Below are 17387 nucleotides of genomic sequence, written 5' to 3'. Positions count from 1 at the left end.
GGGGCACAAGAGGCGCTTCCCCAGCCCCGCGGAAACCTCCTCCCCTGGAGGCCCTCCCGCCTCTGCGCAGCCTCTGTCCACACACCCTTTTCACACAGTGGGTCCTTCCTCCTGCCCTAGGTGTCCTCACACCATCCCGTGGGGCTAGGGGATGGCCCAGAAAAGGAATGCTGGCAGTCTCCTCCCAGTATGCAGAAAAACATCACTACATAATAAATTTTCCAAAGTTTAAGGTTTTCTCCCACAGTTGTTTCCCAAACTTTGGTGCCCACTGGTCTGCAAGGGAGCTTGAGGGTGCCTCTTTGGTACCGAAACCCTGAGCTATGGCTGCCAGTGTGTGTGTACAGAAGGGTGTCAGCACCAAGAAGGAAGTAGCACTCAGGTTTGCAGAATGACAGAACAGTAAACAGAAACATGCATTGTTATAGAAATGCCAGGTAGATGCTTCTACTTGACAGGGGGCCGCTTTCTGCTGGATCCAATCAAAAGGAAGCGTTCGCGACCCTGTGCTAGTATGAACGTCACAGCGCCGCCTCCTTAAATTTTGTGACCTCAGGCCGGGCACGGTGGCTCACGCCTGTAATCCCAGCACTTTGGGAGGCCGAGGCAGGCAGATCACTTGAGTTCAGGAGTTCGTGACCAGCCTGGCTAACATGCTGAAACCCCGTCTCTACTAAAAATACAAAAATTAGCTGGGCATGGTGGCGGCTGCCAGTAATCCCAGCTACTGGGGAGGCTGAGGCAGGTGAATTGCTTGAACTGGGAGACAGAGGTTGCAGTGAGCCAAGATTGTGCCCTTATAAAAGAACAAAACTCCGTCTCAAAAAAAAAAAAAATTGTGACCTCGCTTGTAAAGAGACAGTCCCAGCTTTCTGTCAATCAGAATCCACATGTCCCTGAAAATCCCCACCTTCTGCAAAAATGCACAATATAAACAACAGGGCTTGGGGCAGACCCTCAAAACCCAGGCAACCTTGTAACCAGAGCACTTATAAAGATGGTGAATGGCACCTGGAGAGACTGACTTGAACCACACCAAAAGTCACGGAAAACACTTTAAATGCATAGACTCAAAGTACAGACCTGCAGAGAACACTCAGTTACAGTAGGACTGGTCTGCAGAGGCAACAAGGACACAGATGATGCCGGAGGAAGCAGAGCCTAGCCAGTGAGGCTGTCACAACCTGCCCTGAGAGCCCTGGGAGATGGGGCAGGCTCTCCCCAAAAGGCCTGGGTGCAGGAGCTCTTCTAAGGTATCCTTCAAAGGCAGCCTGAAGGGCTCCTGCTGTCAGCTCAGCAGACAAGCTGGGGCTCTCTCCTTTCCTGCTAACTCTCTTTGCCCCACTCCCTTCCTCTTGCCCAGGAAAAATCACTTAGGAACAAGCTGAGTCCTGTATCATGGGATGGTGTTGCTTCTGCTTCCAGTCATGTGTGAACAAAGGTACGTGGTGGCAATGTGCGCTTCAGCAGGACAGCCATATCATAGCTCTTCCTGTTGTCATGGTTTGGCTGTGATCGCCAATGAAGCAGAGGACACAGACCCAGGATGCCCCCAGCTGGTAGGTCCCAGGCATCACTGGGTTAATGGAAAGGATGCCAAGCTCCTGAAGAAATGGGTCCATCAAGAGGTTGACAATGGACCAGGCGTGATGACTCATGCCTGTAGTCCCAGCACTTTGGGAGGCTAAGGTGGGAGGATCACTTGAGGTCAGTTCAAGACCAGCCTGGCCAACAAGGCAAAACCCCGTCTCTACTAAAAATACAAAAATTAGCCCAGCGTAGTGGTGCATGCCTATAATCCCAGCTACTTGGGAGGCTGAGGCAGGACAATCGCTTGAACCCAGGAGGTGGAGGTTGCAGTGAGCTGAGATCGCACCACTGAGGTGGAGGTTGCAGTGAGCCAAGATCACGCCACTGCACTCCAGCCTGGGCAACAGAGCGAGACTCCATCTCAGAAAAAAAAAAAAAAAAAAGAGGTTGACAATGGAAGTGAAGTTTGAGCTCTTGCTGTGTCCATTACAGGTAGAGAACAGTCTGCTGGCAGGTGGCTTCTGACAGAGGAAGTCACCAACCACAGAGCAGGCTGAGGAATTCGCAGTGGATTAGATAGAGACTGCCCTCTCCGTCTCCACTCCCTGGGGCACATGCTTCATTAGAGGGTCCTGTGTATGCCTCAGTACAGAAGTACAGAAAGCTGACAGCAGATTCTGTGGTCTCAGCCATGCACTGCAAGCTCTATGGACAGAGGGACTCCATTTTTTTTTTTTTTAAATTGAGACAGCATCCTTCTCTGTTGCCTGAGCTGGAGTGTAATGGTGCTATCTCAGCTCACTGCAACCTCTGCCTCCCAGGTTCAAGTGATTCTCACACCTTGGCCACCTGAGCAGCTGGGATTACAGGTGTGTGCCACATCTGGCTAATTTTTTTATTTTTAGTAGGGGTGGGGTCTCCATGTTGGCCAGGCTGCTCTAAAACTCCTGACCTCAAGCCATTTGCTCACCTCAGCCTCCCAAAGTGCTGTGATTATAGGTGTGAGCCACTGTGCCCAGCCTCCAGTAACTCTTGAGGAATCCTTTTGCCACCTCCGCAAATATCATTTGCTGAAAATGACAAAACATTGCTAAGAAAAACAAATAAATGGAGAGAGAAATAAATGGAGAGATATACCATATTCATGGATCTGGAAGACTCGATATTGTTAAGATGACCATTGATTTACAGATTAATGCAACTCTATCAAAATTCCAGAAGCCTTTCTCAAAGGCAAGATAATTGATTCTATAATTTAGATAAAATGCAAAGAATTCGAATAGGCAAAATAATTTTGAAAAAGAACAAAGTACTTAGGCTACTTGATTTCAGTACTTACTATAAAGCTACAGTAATTGATACAGTGTGATATTGGCATAAGGATAGAAACACACACCAATGGAACGGAGTCCAGAAACAAACCCACACATATATGCAAAGTCAATTTTTTTTTTTTTTTTTGAGACAGTCTTGCTCTGTCGCCCAGGCTAGAGTACAGTGGTACGATCTCAGCTCACTGCAACCTCTGCCTCGCGTGTTCAAGCAATTCTCCTGTATCAGCCTCCTGAGTAGCTGGGACTACAGGCACACACCACCACACACGGCTAATTTTTGTATTTTTAGTAGAGATGGGGTTTCACCATATTGGTCAGGCTGGTCTCAAACTCCTGACCTCAGGTGTTCCACCTGCCTTGGCCCCCCAAAGTGCTGGGATTACAGGCATGAGCCACCGCGCCTGGCCCAAAATCAATTTTTGACCAAGATACCAAGTCATTTCAGTGAGTCAAGGGAAGTGTTTTTTTGTTTGTTTGTTTGTTTTTTGAGGTGGAGTCTCGCTGTCTCCAGGCTGGAGTGCAGTGGTGTGATCTCGGCTCACCGCAAACTCTGCCTCCCGGGTTCTCCCCATTCTCCCGCCTCAGCCTCCCGAGTAGCTGGGACTACAGGCGCCCGCCACCACGCCCGGCTAATTTTTATTTTTAGTAGAGACGGGGTTTCACCGTGTTAGCCAGGATGGTCTCGATCTCCTGACCTCGTGATCCACCCACCTTGGCCTCCCAAAGTGCTGGGATTACAGGAGTGAGCCACCGCGTCCGGCCGGGAAGTGTTTTTAAAATGATGTGGGAATAACTGAATATCCATCCAGGGAAAATTAAACTCCATCTCAATACACAAAAATAAATTTAAGACAAATCATAGAAATAAATATAAAGTCCATAATATAGAGTTTCTTTTTTTTTTTTTTTTTTTTTAGACGGAGTCTGGCTCTGTCGCCCGGGCTGGAGTGCAGTGGCCGGATCTCGGCTCACTGCAAGCTCCGCCCCCCGGGTTTACGCCATTCTCCTGCCTCAGCCTCCCGAGTAGCTGGGACTACAGGCGCCCGCCGCCTCGCCCGGCTAGTTTTTTGTATTTTTTAGTAGAGACGGGGTTTCACCGTGTTCGCCAGGATGGTCTCGATCTCCCGACCTCGTGATCCGCCTGTCTCGGCCTCCCAAAGTGCTGGGATTACAGGCTTGAGCCACCGCGCCCGGCCATAATATAGAGTTTCTAGAAGAAAACTTAGGAGAATATCTGTGCCAAGGGGTAGGCAAAGATTTCTTTGATAGGACACAAGCACAAACCACTGCAAAAAAAAAAAAAAAAAAGCACAAAAATTGCAAAATGGGGCTTCATAAGTATTTACGTGTTTATTTATTTATATTTTTAGAAACAGTGTCTTAGGGCCGGGATCACGAGGTCAGGAGATCGAGACCATCTTGGCTAACATGGTGAAACCCCATCTCTACTAAAACACACAAAAAATTAGCCTGGTGTGGTGGCGGGCGCCTGTAGTCCTAGCTACTCGGGAGGCTGAGGCTGGAGAATGGCGTGAACCCAGGAGGCGGAGCTTGCAGTGAGCTGAGATCCGGCCACTGCACTCCAGCCTGGGCGACAGAGCGAGACTCCGTCTCAAAACCAACAAACAAACAAAAAAAGACAGTGTCTTGCTCCATCACCCAGAATGGAGTGCAGTGGTGCGATCCACTGCACTTGAACCTCAGCCTTGAACTCCTGGGTTCAAGTGATCCTCCCACCTCAATCTCCTAAGTAGCTAAGTCTATAGGTATGCACTGCCATGCCTGGCTATAAAAATTTATAATTTATGTTCATCAAAGACAGACAGTATTAAGAAAATGAATAGGTAAGCTACAGATGGAAAAAAATAAATTTCCCATACATCTCCTGACAAAGGACTCGTATCTTAACTATATAAAGAATTCAACACTAAGTATACCCCAATAAAAAATGAGTAAAAGACTAAACCAACATCTTAAAGAAGAAGATGCACAAATGTCCAGTAAGCACATTCAAAGTCATTAGTCATCAGGGACATCAGAACAAAACCAGAGTGAGACGCCACTCCATACCCACGATAATGACTAAAATAAAGCAGACGGATGATGCTGAACACTGGCAAGAATTTAGAATGACAGCAATTTTCATTCATTGCTGGCGGAATGCAGAATAGCACAAGAACACTGGAGAACTCTAATAAACACATGTCAACGCCATGCCCGACAAATTCCACTCCTAGGTATTTGTGCAACGGAAATGAAAACATATATCCATAAAAAGACTCATACAAGAATGTTCACAGCCACCTTATTCATAATAGCTCCATAATAGCCTTCAACTGGAAACGACCCAAATGACTATCAACAGAATGGACAGACACATTGTGGGATTTTCATACAATGGGATCCTAAGCAATAAAACAGAAAAAAGTATTAATACAACCATGATACGGATTGGATCTGTGTCCCCTCCAGTCTCATATGGAAATGTAATCCCCAGTGTAGGAGGTGGGGCCTGGTGGGAGGTGTTTGAATCATGGGGGCAGATCCCTCATGAATGGCTTGGTGGCCTCCCTGTAGTAATGAGTTCATGCAAGATCTGGTTGTTTAAAAAGAGCCTGGTGGCCGGGCATGGTGGTTCACGCCTGTTATCCCAGCACTTTGGGAGGCCAAGACGGGTGGATCACCTGAGGTCAAGAGTTGGAGACCAGCCCGGCCAACATGGTGAAATCCCATCTCTACTAAAAATAAAAAAAATTTGCGGGCATGGTGGTGGGTGCTTGTAATCCCAGCTACTCAGGAGGCTGAGGCAGGAGAGTTGCTTGAACCTGGGAGGTGGAGGTTGCAGTGAGCCAAGATCACGCCACTGTACTCCAGCGTGGACAACAAGAGCGAAACTCCATCAAGAAAGAAAGAAAGGAAGGAAAGGAAAAGGAAAGGAAAAAGCAAAGGAAAAAGGAAAGGAAAGGAAAAGAAAGAGAGCCTGCCACCTCCCCACTCTCTCTCTCTCTCGCTCTCTTGCCATATGATGTACCTGTTACCCCTTCACCTGGGCAACAAGAGCAAAACTCCATCTCAAAAAATAAATAAATAAGGCCGGGCGCAGTGGCTCATGCCTGTAATCCCAGCACTTTGGAAGGCTGAGGTGGGTGGATCACGAGGTCAGGAGTTCAAGACCAGCCTGGCCAAGATGGTGAAACCCCATCTCTACTAAAAATATAAAAATTAGCCAGGTGTGGTGGCGGGGGCCTGTAATCCCAGCTACTCAGGAGGCTGAGGCAGGAGAATCGCTTGAACCCTAGCGGGTGGCGGTTGCAGTGAGCCAAGATCGCACCACTACATGCCAGCCTGGGCAACAGAGTGGGACTCTGTCTCAAAAATAAATAAATAAATAAATAAATAAAGCCTGGCACCTCCCCACTCTCTCTCTTGCTGTCTTGCCATGTGACGCACATGTTACCCCTTCACCTTCTGCCGTGAGTGTAAGCTTCCTGAGGCCCTCATGAGAAGCTAAGCAGATGTTGGTGCCGTGCTTGTACAGTTTGCAGAATCATGAGCCAAAATATGCCTCTTTTCCTTATAAATTACCCAGTCTCAGGTATTCCTTGATAGTGAAACAAACAGATTCATACAATGCAACAACATGAGTTAATCTTACAGACCCTATGCTGAGTGAAAGAAGCTAGACACAAAAGAATACACAGGGTACAATTCCACTCAAGTGAAGTTCTAGAACAGCCAAAATTAATCCGTAGAGATAGAAGTCAGAAAGCCTTTGCCCCTAGGGGGCGAGACTGACAAAAGGGACATAAGAACTTTCTGGGTTGATGGAAACATTCTAAATAAATCCTGTTTACCATGGTGGCCACACAGGGCATATAATTGTCAAAATCTGTTGAACTTAACACTTCAGATATTTAGGAACTTTATCTTATTGTATGTAAATTTTACCTCAATAGAAAAAAAAACCTCAGGCTCTGGGATGATGGTGGAAATGAAATGTAGTTTCGAAACCTTCCTTCATCTTCTCCTAAAAATGAATGGAGAAACCAGACAGCAAAATAAAAACCTCAAGATGAGCCGGGCGCGGTGGCTCACACCTGTAATTCCAGCACTTTGGGAGGCTGAGGTGGGCGGATTGCTCGATCCCAAGAGTTCCAGACCAGCCTGGGCAACATAGTGCGATGCTGTCTCTACCAAAAAAAAAAAAAAAAAAAAAGGCCAGGCACAGTGGCTCATGCCCGTAATCACAGCACTTTGAGAGGCCAAGGTGTGTGAATCACCTGAGATCAGGAGTTCAACACCAGCCTGGCCAACATAGTGAAACCCCATCTCTACTAAAAGTACATAAATTAGCCAGGCATGGTGGCACGCGCCTATAATCCCAGCTATTCAGTAGGCTGAGGCAGGAGAATAGCTTGAACCCGGGAGGCAGAGGTTGCAGTGAGCTGAGATGGAGCCATTGTACTCCAGCCTGGGCGACAGAGCAAGACTCCATCTCAAAAAACAAACAAAACAAAACAAAAAAACCACCAAAAGAAAAAAATAAAGAAACTCAAGACAATATTCAGAACAAAACTAGGTGACTGTATATCTCTACAATCCCCCAAACACGAATCAGCACCAGCTGTGAAGCCAGTGTGACCAGCATCCACGTGGATGGAGCAGTGGGAGGTAGCTGGGTGTCGAGGGACCTGAGCACAGGCGCACCTCAACATGGTCAGCAGATGGTCATGGGAAGCTCAGTAGGCCAGTCTGAGAACAGTAGCTGAAACTCCAAGGAGTTTGTGAGTCCAGAGGGTGAAGGCAAGAGGTCCCTGGTCTGAAGGGGCTGGAGTAGTCGAGCCTCTAGGAAGTCTTGAAACTGACCAGTCAGGCTCCCATCCAGACAGGGCCCACGTGGGGGAGAATATGGGGTGAGGGGGATCAAAATCAGGAACAAGGACAACAGATACAAAAGGAAAGAGAAAGTCTAACAGAAGTAGGAGCATGAACAGAACCAGGAAACCACAGAAAGGGAGCTGCCATATTTTTGGAAAACTACATAAGAACAACAGAAAGAGATCTTGCGAAGTGAGAAAAGCTGTCTTGACTGTGTTCCTTCTACAATTTCAGGAAAAAAACCTACTTTTCCACAGAAAATCTCCGAGGTGAAATCCAATAGAAAGTTATTATTAGAAAAAAGAGAATATGGAAGAGAGTAACATTCCTACTGACAACCAAAACACACCAGAAAGCCCCACGAAACAGAAAAAAAAAAAACAACGAATCAATGGTCTAAAAGTGATCCTAGCACTTTGGGAGGCCCAGATGGAAAGATTTCTTGAGGCCAGGAGTTCAAGACCAGCCTGGGCAACATAGTGAGACCTCATCTCTATAAAAAGAGTTAAAAAATTAGCCAGGCACGGTGGCATTTGCCTATAGTCCCAGCTACTTGGGAGGCTGAGGCAGGAAGATCATTTGAGCCCAGGAGATGGAGGCTGCAATGAGCTATATGATCGTGCCACTGCACTTCAGCCTGGGTGACAGAGTGAGACTCTGTCTCTGAAAATAAATAAATAAATAAATAAATAAATAAATAAATAAATAAATAAAATTAATTTGTGCAGCAGCAACAGAAATAAAGTGACAGAATATGTGTTATATGTGTGTACACACACATTGCATATAAATATGTATCAATCTATGCATTGCACAGCCACCAAAAAAGCCTAGAAACAAAGATCAACCCGGAGGCAATGAGCACCCCTAGTATTCAGATTATGGTTTTGAAATACCACTTGCTACTAAAAACAAAAAGTAAAAACAGGGCTTCATGAAGAAATAGCTGATTCCACATCTCACACAGCACAAGTAGCAGATGAGCCTGGAACCTCTTGTCAGGCAGACAGCAAGGACTCAGGAGGCAGATTAAAGAGGCTTCCACTGGCCAGGTGCGGTGGCTCATGCCTGTAATCCCAGAACTTTGGGAGGCTGAGCTGGGCAAATCATCTGAGGTTAGGAGTTCAAGATCAGCCTGGCCAACATGGTGAAACCCCATCTTTACTAGAAATATGAAAATTAGCCAGATGCAGTGGTGCACACCTGTAGTCCCAGCTACATGGAAAGGCTGAGGCTGGAGAATTGCTTGAACCTGGGAGGCGGAGGTTGCAGTGAGCCGAGATCGCGCCACTGTACTCCAGCCTCGGCGACAGGGCGAGACTCCATGTCAAAAAAAAAAAAAGCAGCAGCAGCTTCCACTGGCCAAAAATAGGACATTTTCAACCTCAATAAAGATAATAATTGCCAACCATTGAAATAGGTCAGATGAGTTTAAATCTATGATATTGATTATAATAAATAAAAGTACTACATAATGGTGCTAGTTAAAACATAAAATTAATTGGTGGCTTCACCTTCAGAGGATGACAGGGCACAGATTCATTATCTTGGAACCTGATGAATAAAGGGAATGAATGAAACCTTTCTCCTGCCCTCCCCATATGAAACGTGCCAGTGGGTAATAACAACGGATAAGGGGAAGCGTCTCTTTCTGGAAGCATCCTAGCTAAGAATGTTCTGAAAGGGCGTCAGAAGAACAGTGGTGCGTATCCCGTGATGCCAGGCAGATCTGGACACAGCGATGCCTCCTGGTGGAAGAACTCAGCAGCCCCTCTGGTCTTGCCAAGGGCATGGCACTGGAGTCTGATCAAGCCTCCGGATCCAGAGGACAGAGAAAGCAGCTGAACATACCAGGAGAGCACCATCAGCAACTTCCAGACTATAGGAAGGGCAGACGGTCCCAGGGTCTCCAACAGACAAAGTGTAAGGAAAAGAAACAGATAGAAGGGGAACCCATAGGTTCAAAGAGACTTATTTTATTTTATTTTATTTTTTGAGATGGAGTCTCGCTCTTTTGCCCTGGCTGGAGTGCAGTGGCGCCATCTTGGCTCACTGCAAGCTCCGCCTCCCGGGTTCACGCCATTCTCCTGCCTCAGCCTCCCGAGTAGCTGGGACTACAGGTGCCCGCCACCACGCCCGGCTAATTTTTTGTATTTTTAATAGAGACGGGGTTTCACTGTGTTAGCCAGGATGGTCTCGATCTTCTGACCTCGTGATCCACCCGCCTTGGCCTCTCAAAGTGCTGGGATTACAGGCATGAGTCACCACACTCGGTCAAAAAAAATTTTTTTTTAAGAGTAAAACCAAATTCTAGTGTCTCAGGCTGTAAGGTAGAGTGATAAGCTACAAAGGAACACAAGGAAATGTGACCTCAGACCAGTGGCCACTTTTAGAGGGAGGGAGAGGCTGTGGTTTTGATGGGGGCACCTGAAGGGGCTTCTGGGGAGGCTGGCAAAGTTCTGCATGGTAGTTTCAGGTCTGTTTGCCTAATAATGATTCATTCGGCTCTAATCTGTTCAGCAAGATTTTCTGTGTCTGTGTTTTAGTTTACAATAAAAAACATTAAAAAAAAATTTTTAAGTCAGATCCTGTCTCTCCTTGGCTCAAGACCCTCCCATGGTGTCCCTTTCACTGAGAGGAAGGACCACAGTCCTGCCGGGGCCTGCAGGGTCAGGGCCTCTTAATGGCTGGTTATCTCACACTCGCCCTCTACTGCAGCCTTCGGCCTTTCCACGCGTTGTCCCTTCTGTCCAGAATGCCCTTCCCCCAGAGGTCTCCCTGGCTAATGCCCTTACCTCCTTCAGCCCTTTTTCTTTTCTTTTTTTTTTTTTTTTTTTTGAGACAGAGTCTCACTGTCACCCAGGCTGGAGTGCTGTGGCGCGATCTCGGCTCACTGCAACCTCTGCCTCCCAGGTTCAAGCGATTCTCCTGCTTCAGCCTCCCGAGTAGCTGGGACTACAGGCACCTGCCACCACATGCCCGGCTAATTTTTTTTGTATTTTTAGTAGAGACAAGGTTTCACCATGTTGTCCAGGTTGGTCTCGAACCCCTGACCTCAGGTGATCCATCCGTCTCGGCCTCCCAATGTACTGGGATTATAAGCGTGAGCCACTGCGCTGGGCCCTTTAGGCCTTTTTCAATGTCACCTTTCTGGTGATGTTTTCCTTGAGCATCTGTTAAAAGCTGCACCCCCACCAAAGACATCCCGTCCCTGCTCTACTTTTCTCCTAGCATATTTTGCATGGAACGTGTTACGTATCGATTCACTTACTCACTGTGGGTATTTCTGGCTCCCTCCTTGGGATGGCAGGGGTTTTTGTCTGCTGTATCCCCGCTGCCTCCCACAGTGCCGGGCACAGGGTCGTAAGTAGGGATTAAGTAAATGAGCTGCAGGTGGGGGTAGCCTCTGGCACTGTTCTGTCTGGTGTGATTCTGGCCAGTGGACCTGCCCAGTTGTCACGACCGAGGTGCCACTGCCTGGAGAGGGCAGCTCTCCTTACTGAGTGGGCCTGGGTGATACTCATCCCTGCCCAGCCCAGGTGTGCCACAAGTGACAAGGTCAGCCATTGAACACAAGGACAGGAACCCACAGGCTCCATAACTTCTGTGCCCACGTCCAAGGGGGTGGCAGGGGCTTAATGCGACATCCTAAAGTGCTGACGGAGTGCACGGAGCCCAGGGGCCTTGGGGCACGGTCTTGTTGTGTGTGCGTGGGATGTGCATTTTCTAATAGAAAAATTGCTCCCCCACCAGGCGCGGTGGCTCATGCCTATAATCCCAGCACTTTGGGAGGCCGAGGCGGGCAGATCACTTGAGGTCAGGAGTTCAAGACCAACCTGGCTGACATGGTGAAACCCCATCTCTACAAAAAAAATGAAAAAATTAGCCAGGCATGATGGCAGGTGCCTGTAATCCCACCTGCTTGGGAGGCTGAGGCAGGAGAATCGCTTGAACCTGGGAGGTGGAGGTTGCAGTGAGCTGAGAGCACGACACTGCACTCCAGCCTGGACAAGGCAACAGAGTGAGACTCCATCTCAAAAAAAAAAAAAAAAAAAGACTGTTCGTCATGCCCAGCTGACCAGTATTTTATGGTATCCTCCAAAGAGCACCCTGACTTCCAGGGGTTCCCTTCACACGTTGGAGGGAGAACAATTAGCTGAAATTTCCTTCCGAACCTTCCAAGGCGCCTCACCACTAGGCCCCACCCCACCTCTCCCACTCAGCCCCCGCGCTCAAGCCCTGGCTCACGTCTGCCCACTGCCCACTCATGGCTGTGTGCAGCCTGCTGCTGTGTTCCCTTGGAAAGCCCTCTCTTCTCTCCATCTAGCCAAGCCCACTCCCTCGGCTCATTTCTTTCCCCTGTGTCATTGAAGCCCTGCTTGGCGCCAGGCCCTGGAGCTACGGAGAGGAAGGAAGCAGAAGGAAGCGTTTGCGGAGCTCACAGTCTCGGGAGGGATGGGGCAGGCGAGTTAACTTCTAGTTCTCATAGCTAAGGTACCCAGGGGCCTTGCGGGGGCCAGGGCAAACAGTTTATGCTTATTAATTCACTTCATCCTCTCAAGAATCCTGGGAGGCAGTTACTATGATTCTCTCCATTTCTCAGATAGGTAAGCGGAGGCACAGAATCCAAGGTCACAAAGCTAGTCACTGGTGAAGCTGGGCTTTGAAGCCACCACGAGCTACGAACAGATTGTTGGGAGTCCAGGGGGAGGGGTGACTGAAACTGCCTCAGGAGTCAGAGGAGGCTTTGGGAAGGAGGGGACAGCTGCTTCTCAACTGGGCAGCAGAGGAAGGGACCGGTGGCTGTAGGCTAAGAGGACAGCAGGGCAGCAGCCCCGCAGCGGGGACACCAGCAGAGGGCCAGCTCTTCCGGGGAGCTGGGCTGTGTTGGGGTGTCGGGAGAAGCTGCTGGGTCAGCAGAGCGTGGGAGCCCTTGCTGAGAAGCCTGCGTTCAGTTCTGTGGGCTGTGGGGCCGTGGAATGATTCTGCTCCTGGGAGTGATATGGTCAGGTCCGCGTGGCTGCTCCCTGGGCGGCTGCAGTGAGGAGGGCCGCAGCGAAAGCGCCTTTCTCCTCCTTGGGCCTCCACTCACTCTGGCATCTCAGGCAATGACTAGCTCTTTAAGACTCAGTTTCTTTCTCTATAAAATCCAGGCAGAAATGCCACCAGCCTCCTAGGGCTGCTAAAAGCTTGAACGACTATTGCAAGGAACCGTGCCCCACAGAGCCAGGTGCTGGGAAGGGCAGCCACGGTCATCCCCCCTGGGAAGGGCATCTGGTAGGCTGGGCCCTCTCCTTGGCACGCACCCCGCTTTCCTCGAGTGACCTCTTCAGGCCCTGGAGTCTGATACTCACCACCACCTCCAGGTCAGAGTTCAGGTGCCGCTGGGTGTCAGACATCTGCACCAAGATCTCCCCTGGAGGCATGGACGGAGCTGTGGCTTTGGTGTGGGGAAGCCTGCCCCGCCCACCCACCACCCTCTTCCGCTGAAAGCCAACAGAGGGCCTGCCCGAGGCTGGATTTCAGGACCAAAGTCCGGGAACTTCCCATACGGCTCTCTAGGAGCCAGGCCGTGCGTGTCCCAGCCTGGAAGCAGCCCGGCAGGGAGTGGTGGCAGGGGGCCTGGGCCCCAGAACGAGAGTCTGGCTCTGGGCCTTGGGCTGCAAGGCCTGTGTCAGGGACGCGGGGCATCCTGGAAGGGCAAGGGTGCAAAAGGAGGGCCCGAGAATGGGGTCTGCCATGGAGGGGGAGCCTCACCCAGAATCTGCGATGTGGGGCTCTGCAGGGCACGCTCCCCAATCTTCTGGATGGCACTGAAGTAGACCTCGGCTGCCTCAGACAGAGCTATGGACCAGGAGGGACAGGTCTGGTCCAGCCCTGCCTCTGCCCCACCCTTCTGGAGGCTCTTTTCATCCGGAAGGGACTGTGTCTGTCCTGGGTGGGGTGTGGGCATCTGTGTGTGCCCCTGAGGAGGGTGTGGCCAGTTGAGCTGTGAAGCTCAGGTGTGGGGCATAAGGTGAGAGCTGGGGGCAAGGAGGTGGCATGGATGGCATCTAAGAAGCAGGGGAATGGGTGGCCCTGAGGTTCAGGGTTGATCAGCGCTGGTGGGTAGAGGGGTGCTATTGGCAGGTATGAGTGGCCAAAGCGGACCGGTACAAGGGTTGGCGTGGGGACCGAGTGTCAAGGCCAGCTGTAGGGCGTGTGGATGGTGGCCAGTCAGAGTGAGGAAGCCAGCTGCCATGTGAGTCTGGGTGCAGAGGTGGGACTGGGTATAGGGGTGGGTTCAGCAGGTGGCATCGAGGTGATGCCTAGAAATGTATCAGGGGTTGCACTGGGGTTGTGTCGGCCTACAGGGCCTGCTACTGTATCATGGGAGTGTCTGGAGGCACCTGAAGGAGGGGGCAATGAGGGGTGCTGGGTGTGGAGTGGGATGCGTGGGCACAGGAGAGTGGGGGTGCATAAGGCCTTTCTGGCCGCAGAGGTGTGAGGGTGAGGGTGGTGGGTAGGAGGGTGTAGGGCTGAGGATGAACAGGTGTGGGGTGCAGAGAAGCTGGGAGGAGCCTGGGGGTGGGGACAGCAGAGGCCCAGGGCTGGTGCTCGGTGGCCCGGGCAGACACTCACCGTGGAAGGCACGCAGGTAGTTGTTGCCCAGGTACACCAGGTTCTCCAGGGCGGGGTTAAACTGCTCCATGATGCTCTGGACCCCAGGGCCAGGGGAGGAAAAAGGTGTGGAGATGGGGGAGCGAGAAGGAACAATGGACAGAGTCAAGTCACCGGGCGTCAGGGACAGGGCACCCCCAGCCCAGTGAGAAGCTCCCAGACTTTGGGGAGCCCACCTACAAACCTAGGCTCACCCAGAATCCTGGCTCTTGGCTGCGGGACCTCAGAGCCCATCTTTTGGGGTCCTGTTCCAAGCTATGGTCCCCTCACAACCAGCTCCCACTCACACCTGCTCTGGCGGGACCAAGGTACCTCCCAAGATGGTGCACCTGGAAGGTTCTCCTCCCGCTGGGCTGAAGCTGGCCACCCGCTGTGGTCCCCACTGGGCACGGCTCAGCCCTGCCCTGTGTCCAGGCCTTGCTGGGCTAGACACATGGGGCTGCCAACAGTCGCCCCAGGGGCAAGGGCAGCTCTTGCCCTCCTCCAAGAACAGCCCCGCCATAGGCAGGGCTGTGGCTGCATTAGTGTGGGCCACCCCAGGCTGGGGCAGGGCAGAGAGCTCCCTGGATGGTGGAGACGGGCCTGGACTTAGGCCTGGACTTGGACTTGGGTCTCGGTTCAAGTCCCAGCAGTGCCTCTCCCTCCCTCCATGACCTTGAATGAGCTGTTTAACCCATTTGGTCTCAGTTTTCTCATCTATCAAACAGGATGGTCATTTTTGACTTCACAGGTGGGTGGCCTGAGGCTGACAGGTGAAAGGATCCTGCACACAGGAGGTGCTAAATGTCTGTGGCGGCTGCAGCAACCCCCTGGGGGTGAAGTAGGAAGTCTGAGTGAGGGGCTCAGAAATGAGACACACAGAGAGAGAGAGGGTCTTCATTCCCAGGCTGGGCAGCCAGGCCCTTCTCATCCAGACTCTCAACTCTCCCCACCCTGGGCCCTGGGCCCTCTCCTGCCTTGTCCAGCATCTGGGAGTTGGGGGTTCCTGCTGTGTGGCTGAGTGCTCTCAGGCATCCTTACCCCCGTACCCACCCCGGCCCAGCCTGGCTCCAGGCTTCCCTTTCCAGGACACCTGCAGCCCCAGCTGGGCCTCCGTCCTCCAGAGCGGGCATGACTTCTGCGCCCTGGGAGGAGGGGCTCAGGCCCTGGCTTGGCCACGCACGCGCTCACCTTGTAGATGGCCATGGTGGACCTGTAGAACTGGTCCATCTCGGGGGCCATGGAGGGTCTGTCGCCGGGTCTGAGCAGCAGGCAGGGAGCTGGTGGTGATGGCACAGCTGGGAGCAGTGGTGGGTAGTTCCTCAGGTGCCCACGGCTCAGCCGGCAGCGAGGAAGCTGCAGAGAGGGACCTGGAGATGGAGGCCTGCCTCAGAGGAGTGGCAGCTTAATTATTCACCAGCTCGGGATGTCAGAATGTGATCTGGGGCGTAACTGGACCCGGTGGGGAAGGCATCCTGTGACGGGCGGGCTCGTGTGACCTGCCCTTCAATTATTCACCCTTCAGAGCCGTGGGCTGATACAAGTGCCCATGTGGATGAGCCCCCTCCTGGGCCACCCCCTCCTCAAGGACCCCTGACCCTGGGGGACCCCACCCTCCCACCTGCCTATACCAGGCATTGCCCACCTTACTGGGTTGGCATTGCCCAATGCCCTCCCCCAGGACCCTCTCTGCCAGACCCAGCGGACGCAGCCGCTGGAGGGCAACGCTGCTGTACTTCTCACTGTCCTCAGGCCTGCGGCTCACCGTGGGGCCACGCCCTCTGTGGCTTCCAAAGCCCGCCCAGCTCCTCCACCTGCTGGAGCCGCAGCAGCACAGACGCTGGAGTTGCCCAGTCCTGGGCAGACCTTGGCCCTGCACATGCGCTGCCTGTCCATGCAGAGTCCCCGGCCTCTCTGGGTGACAAATGGGGCTCTCCCTGGGTCCTCCAAGATGAGGCTGAGGATTGTGTCCCCCCTTGGGCCTGCCTGGGCTTTGTGGGCCTGGCAGCTGCCTCTGAACACCCTAAGGGCCGGAAAAGGCTGGTCAAGGCCGAGGGTCAAGGCTGAGAGGAGTTGGAGTTCGGGGGAGCAGGGGGAACTCACACCACTGCACACACAACACAGGTGAACTCGAATCCAAATGGTTTATTTCACAGTTTTGGCTCTTAAGCCACTTCCATTGGGAAGAAGAAACCCCAGGAATGACCTTCGAGAGCTGAGAGTTCTCGGGGTGGGGCAGTGTGAGCAGCTGGGCCGGTGTGAGGGGTAAAGTCGAACAGGCATCCTGCTCCTGCGGCCTGGGCTTTCCTGGCTGATGGGGTGCAGGACACCCCATTTCTCTAGTCCCAGCCCTCAGGGAACGGAGCAGAGGGCAGAGGGAGTGGGCTGCACCCACTAGGAAGCCTGGGAATGCCCTTGCTAGGGGCTAGGGCGGAGGCAGCCCCACAGGCCGTCAGGGAGGCTGTGGCTGGGGGCAGGGGCACAGTTGCGCCCGGGTACCCTTAATGTTTGAGCTGATGGGGGAGTCAGTTGTCCTTTACAGTCAGGGAAAGGGCCAAAGCGGGCTCTAGACTTTCCCAGCCTGGAATGACAGAAACTGCTGGAAGGCGGGGTTAGTGGGAGAGAGGCCTTCAGGACCAGCCTCGGGCAGGCAGCTTGGCATTCTCCCAGGCCTAGTCTATGGATGCAGAGCTGCCTGGGCCCGGATCTGCCTGGGAGGACAGTGGCTGGGCCTGGCCTGCAGGGGCTGAATGGATGAGGTCAGCTGGGGCCGGTGAGAGGCCGGGAGCCCTCAGGGTGAGAGCAGCAGCTGGATGAGCTTCTGGAACTCCTCACGGTGCTCATAGATGTAGACCTCGGTCTCCCAGAGGGCGTTGACCAGCACTGTGTCACTGACCTCATCCAGCATGATGTCCGTCCCCAGCTGGGGGTTCAATCTGTTCGGGCCAGGGAGGAGGGGGTCACCCTAGGATGCTCAGGCTGGGCAGGGGATGCCAGCTGGGACCA

The 17387-nt window shown here is 52.1% G+C and overlaps 2 protein-coding genes across 7 annotated transcripts in view; both read right to left on the bottom strand.

Annotated features, from left to right (window-relative positions):
- Positions 1-15978, bottom strand: part of BAIAP2L2 (BAR/IMD domain containing adaptor protein 2 like 2) — a 26669-nt gene extending 10691 nt beyond the window's left edge. The window contains exons 1-4 of the mRNA XM_031656011.1: positions 15573-15978; positions 14364-14439; positions 13500-13586; positions 12998-13158 (exon numbers count right to left, since the gene is read on the bottom strand). Of these exons, the coding sequence (XP_031511871.1) occupies positions 12998-13158; positions 13500-13586; positions 14364-14439; positions 15573-15623 (375 nt within the window). The 5' untranslated portion in view covers positions 15624-15978. The remainder of the gene's footprint in view (positions 1-12997; positions 13159-13499; positions 13587-14363; positions 14440-15572) is intronic.
- A 528-nt stretch (positions 15979-16506) lies between these two features.
- Positions 16507-17387, bottom strand: part of PLA2G6 (phospholipase A2 group VI) — a 73113-nt gene continuing 72232 nt past the window's right edge. For all 6 annotated transcript variants that reach the window (XM_021921544.2, XM_021921546.2, XM_021921545.2 and 3 more), the window contains one exon: positions 16507-17317. In XM_021921544.2, coding sequence (XP_021777236.1) covers positions 17173-17317 — 145 coding nt within the window. In that variant the 3' untranslated portion in view covers positions 16507-17172. The remainder of the gene's footprint in view (positions 17318-17387) is intronic.

Source organism: Papio anubis, chromosome 16, assembly GCF_008728515.1.
Source record: "Papio anubis isolate 15944 chromosome 16, Panubis1.0, whole genome shotgun sequence".
NCBI lineage: Eukaryota > Metazoa > Chordata > Mammalia > Primates > Cercopithecidae > Papio > Papio anubis.
Note: the sequence above shows the minus strand (reverse complement) of the source record. Positions and strands in the feature narration are given on the sequence as shown.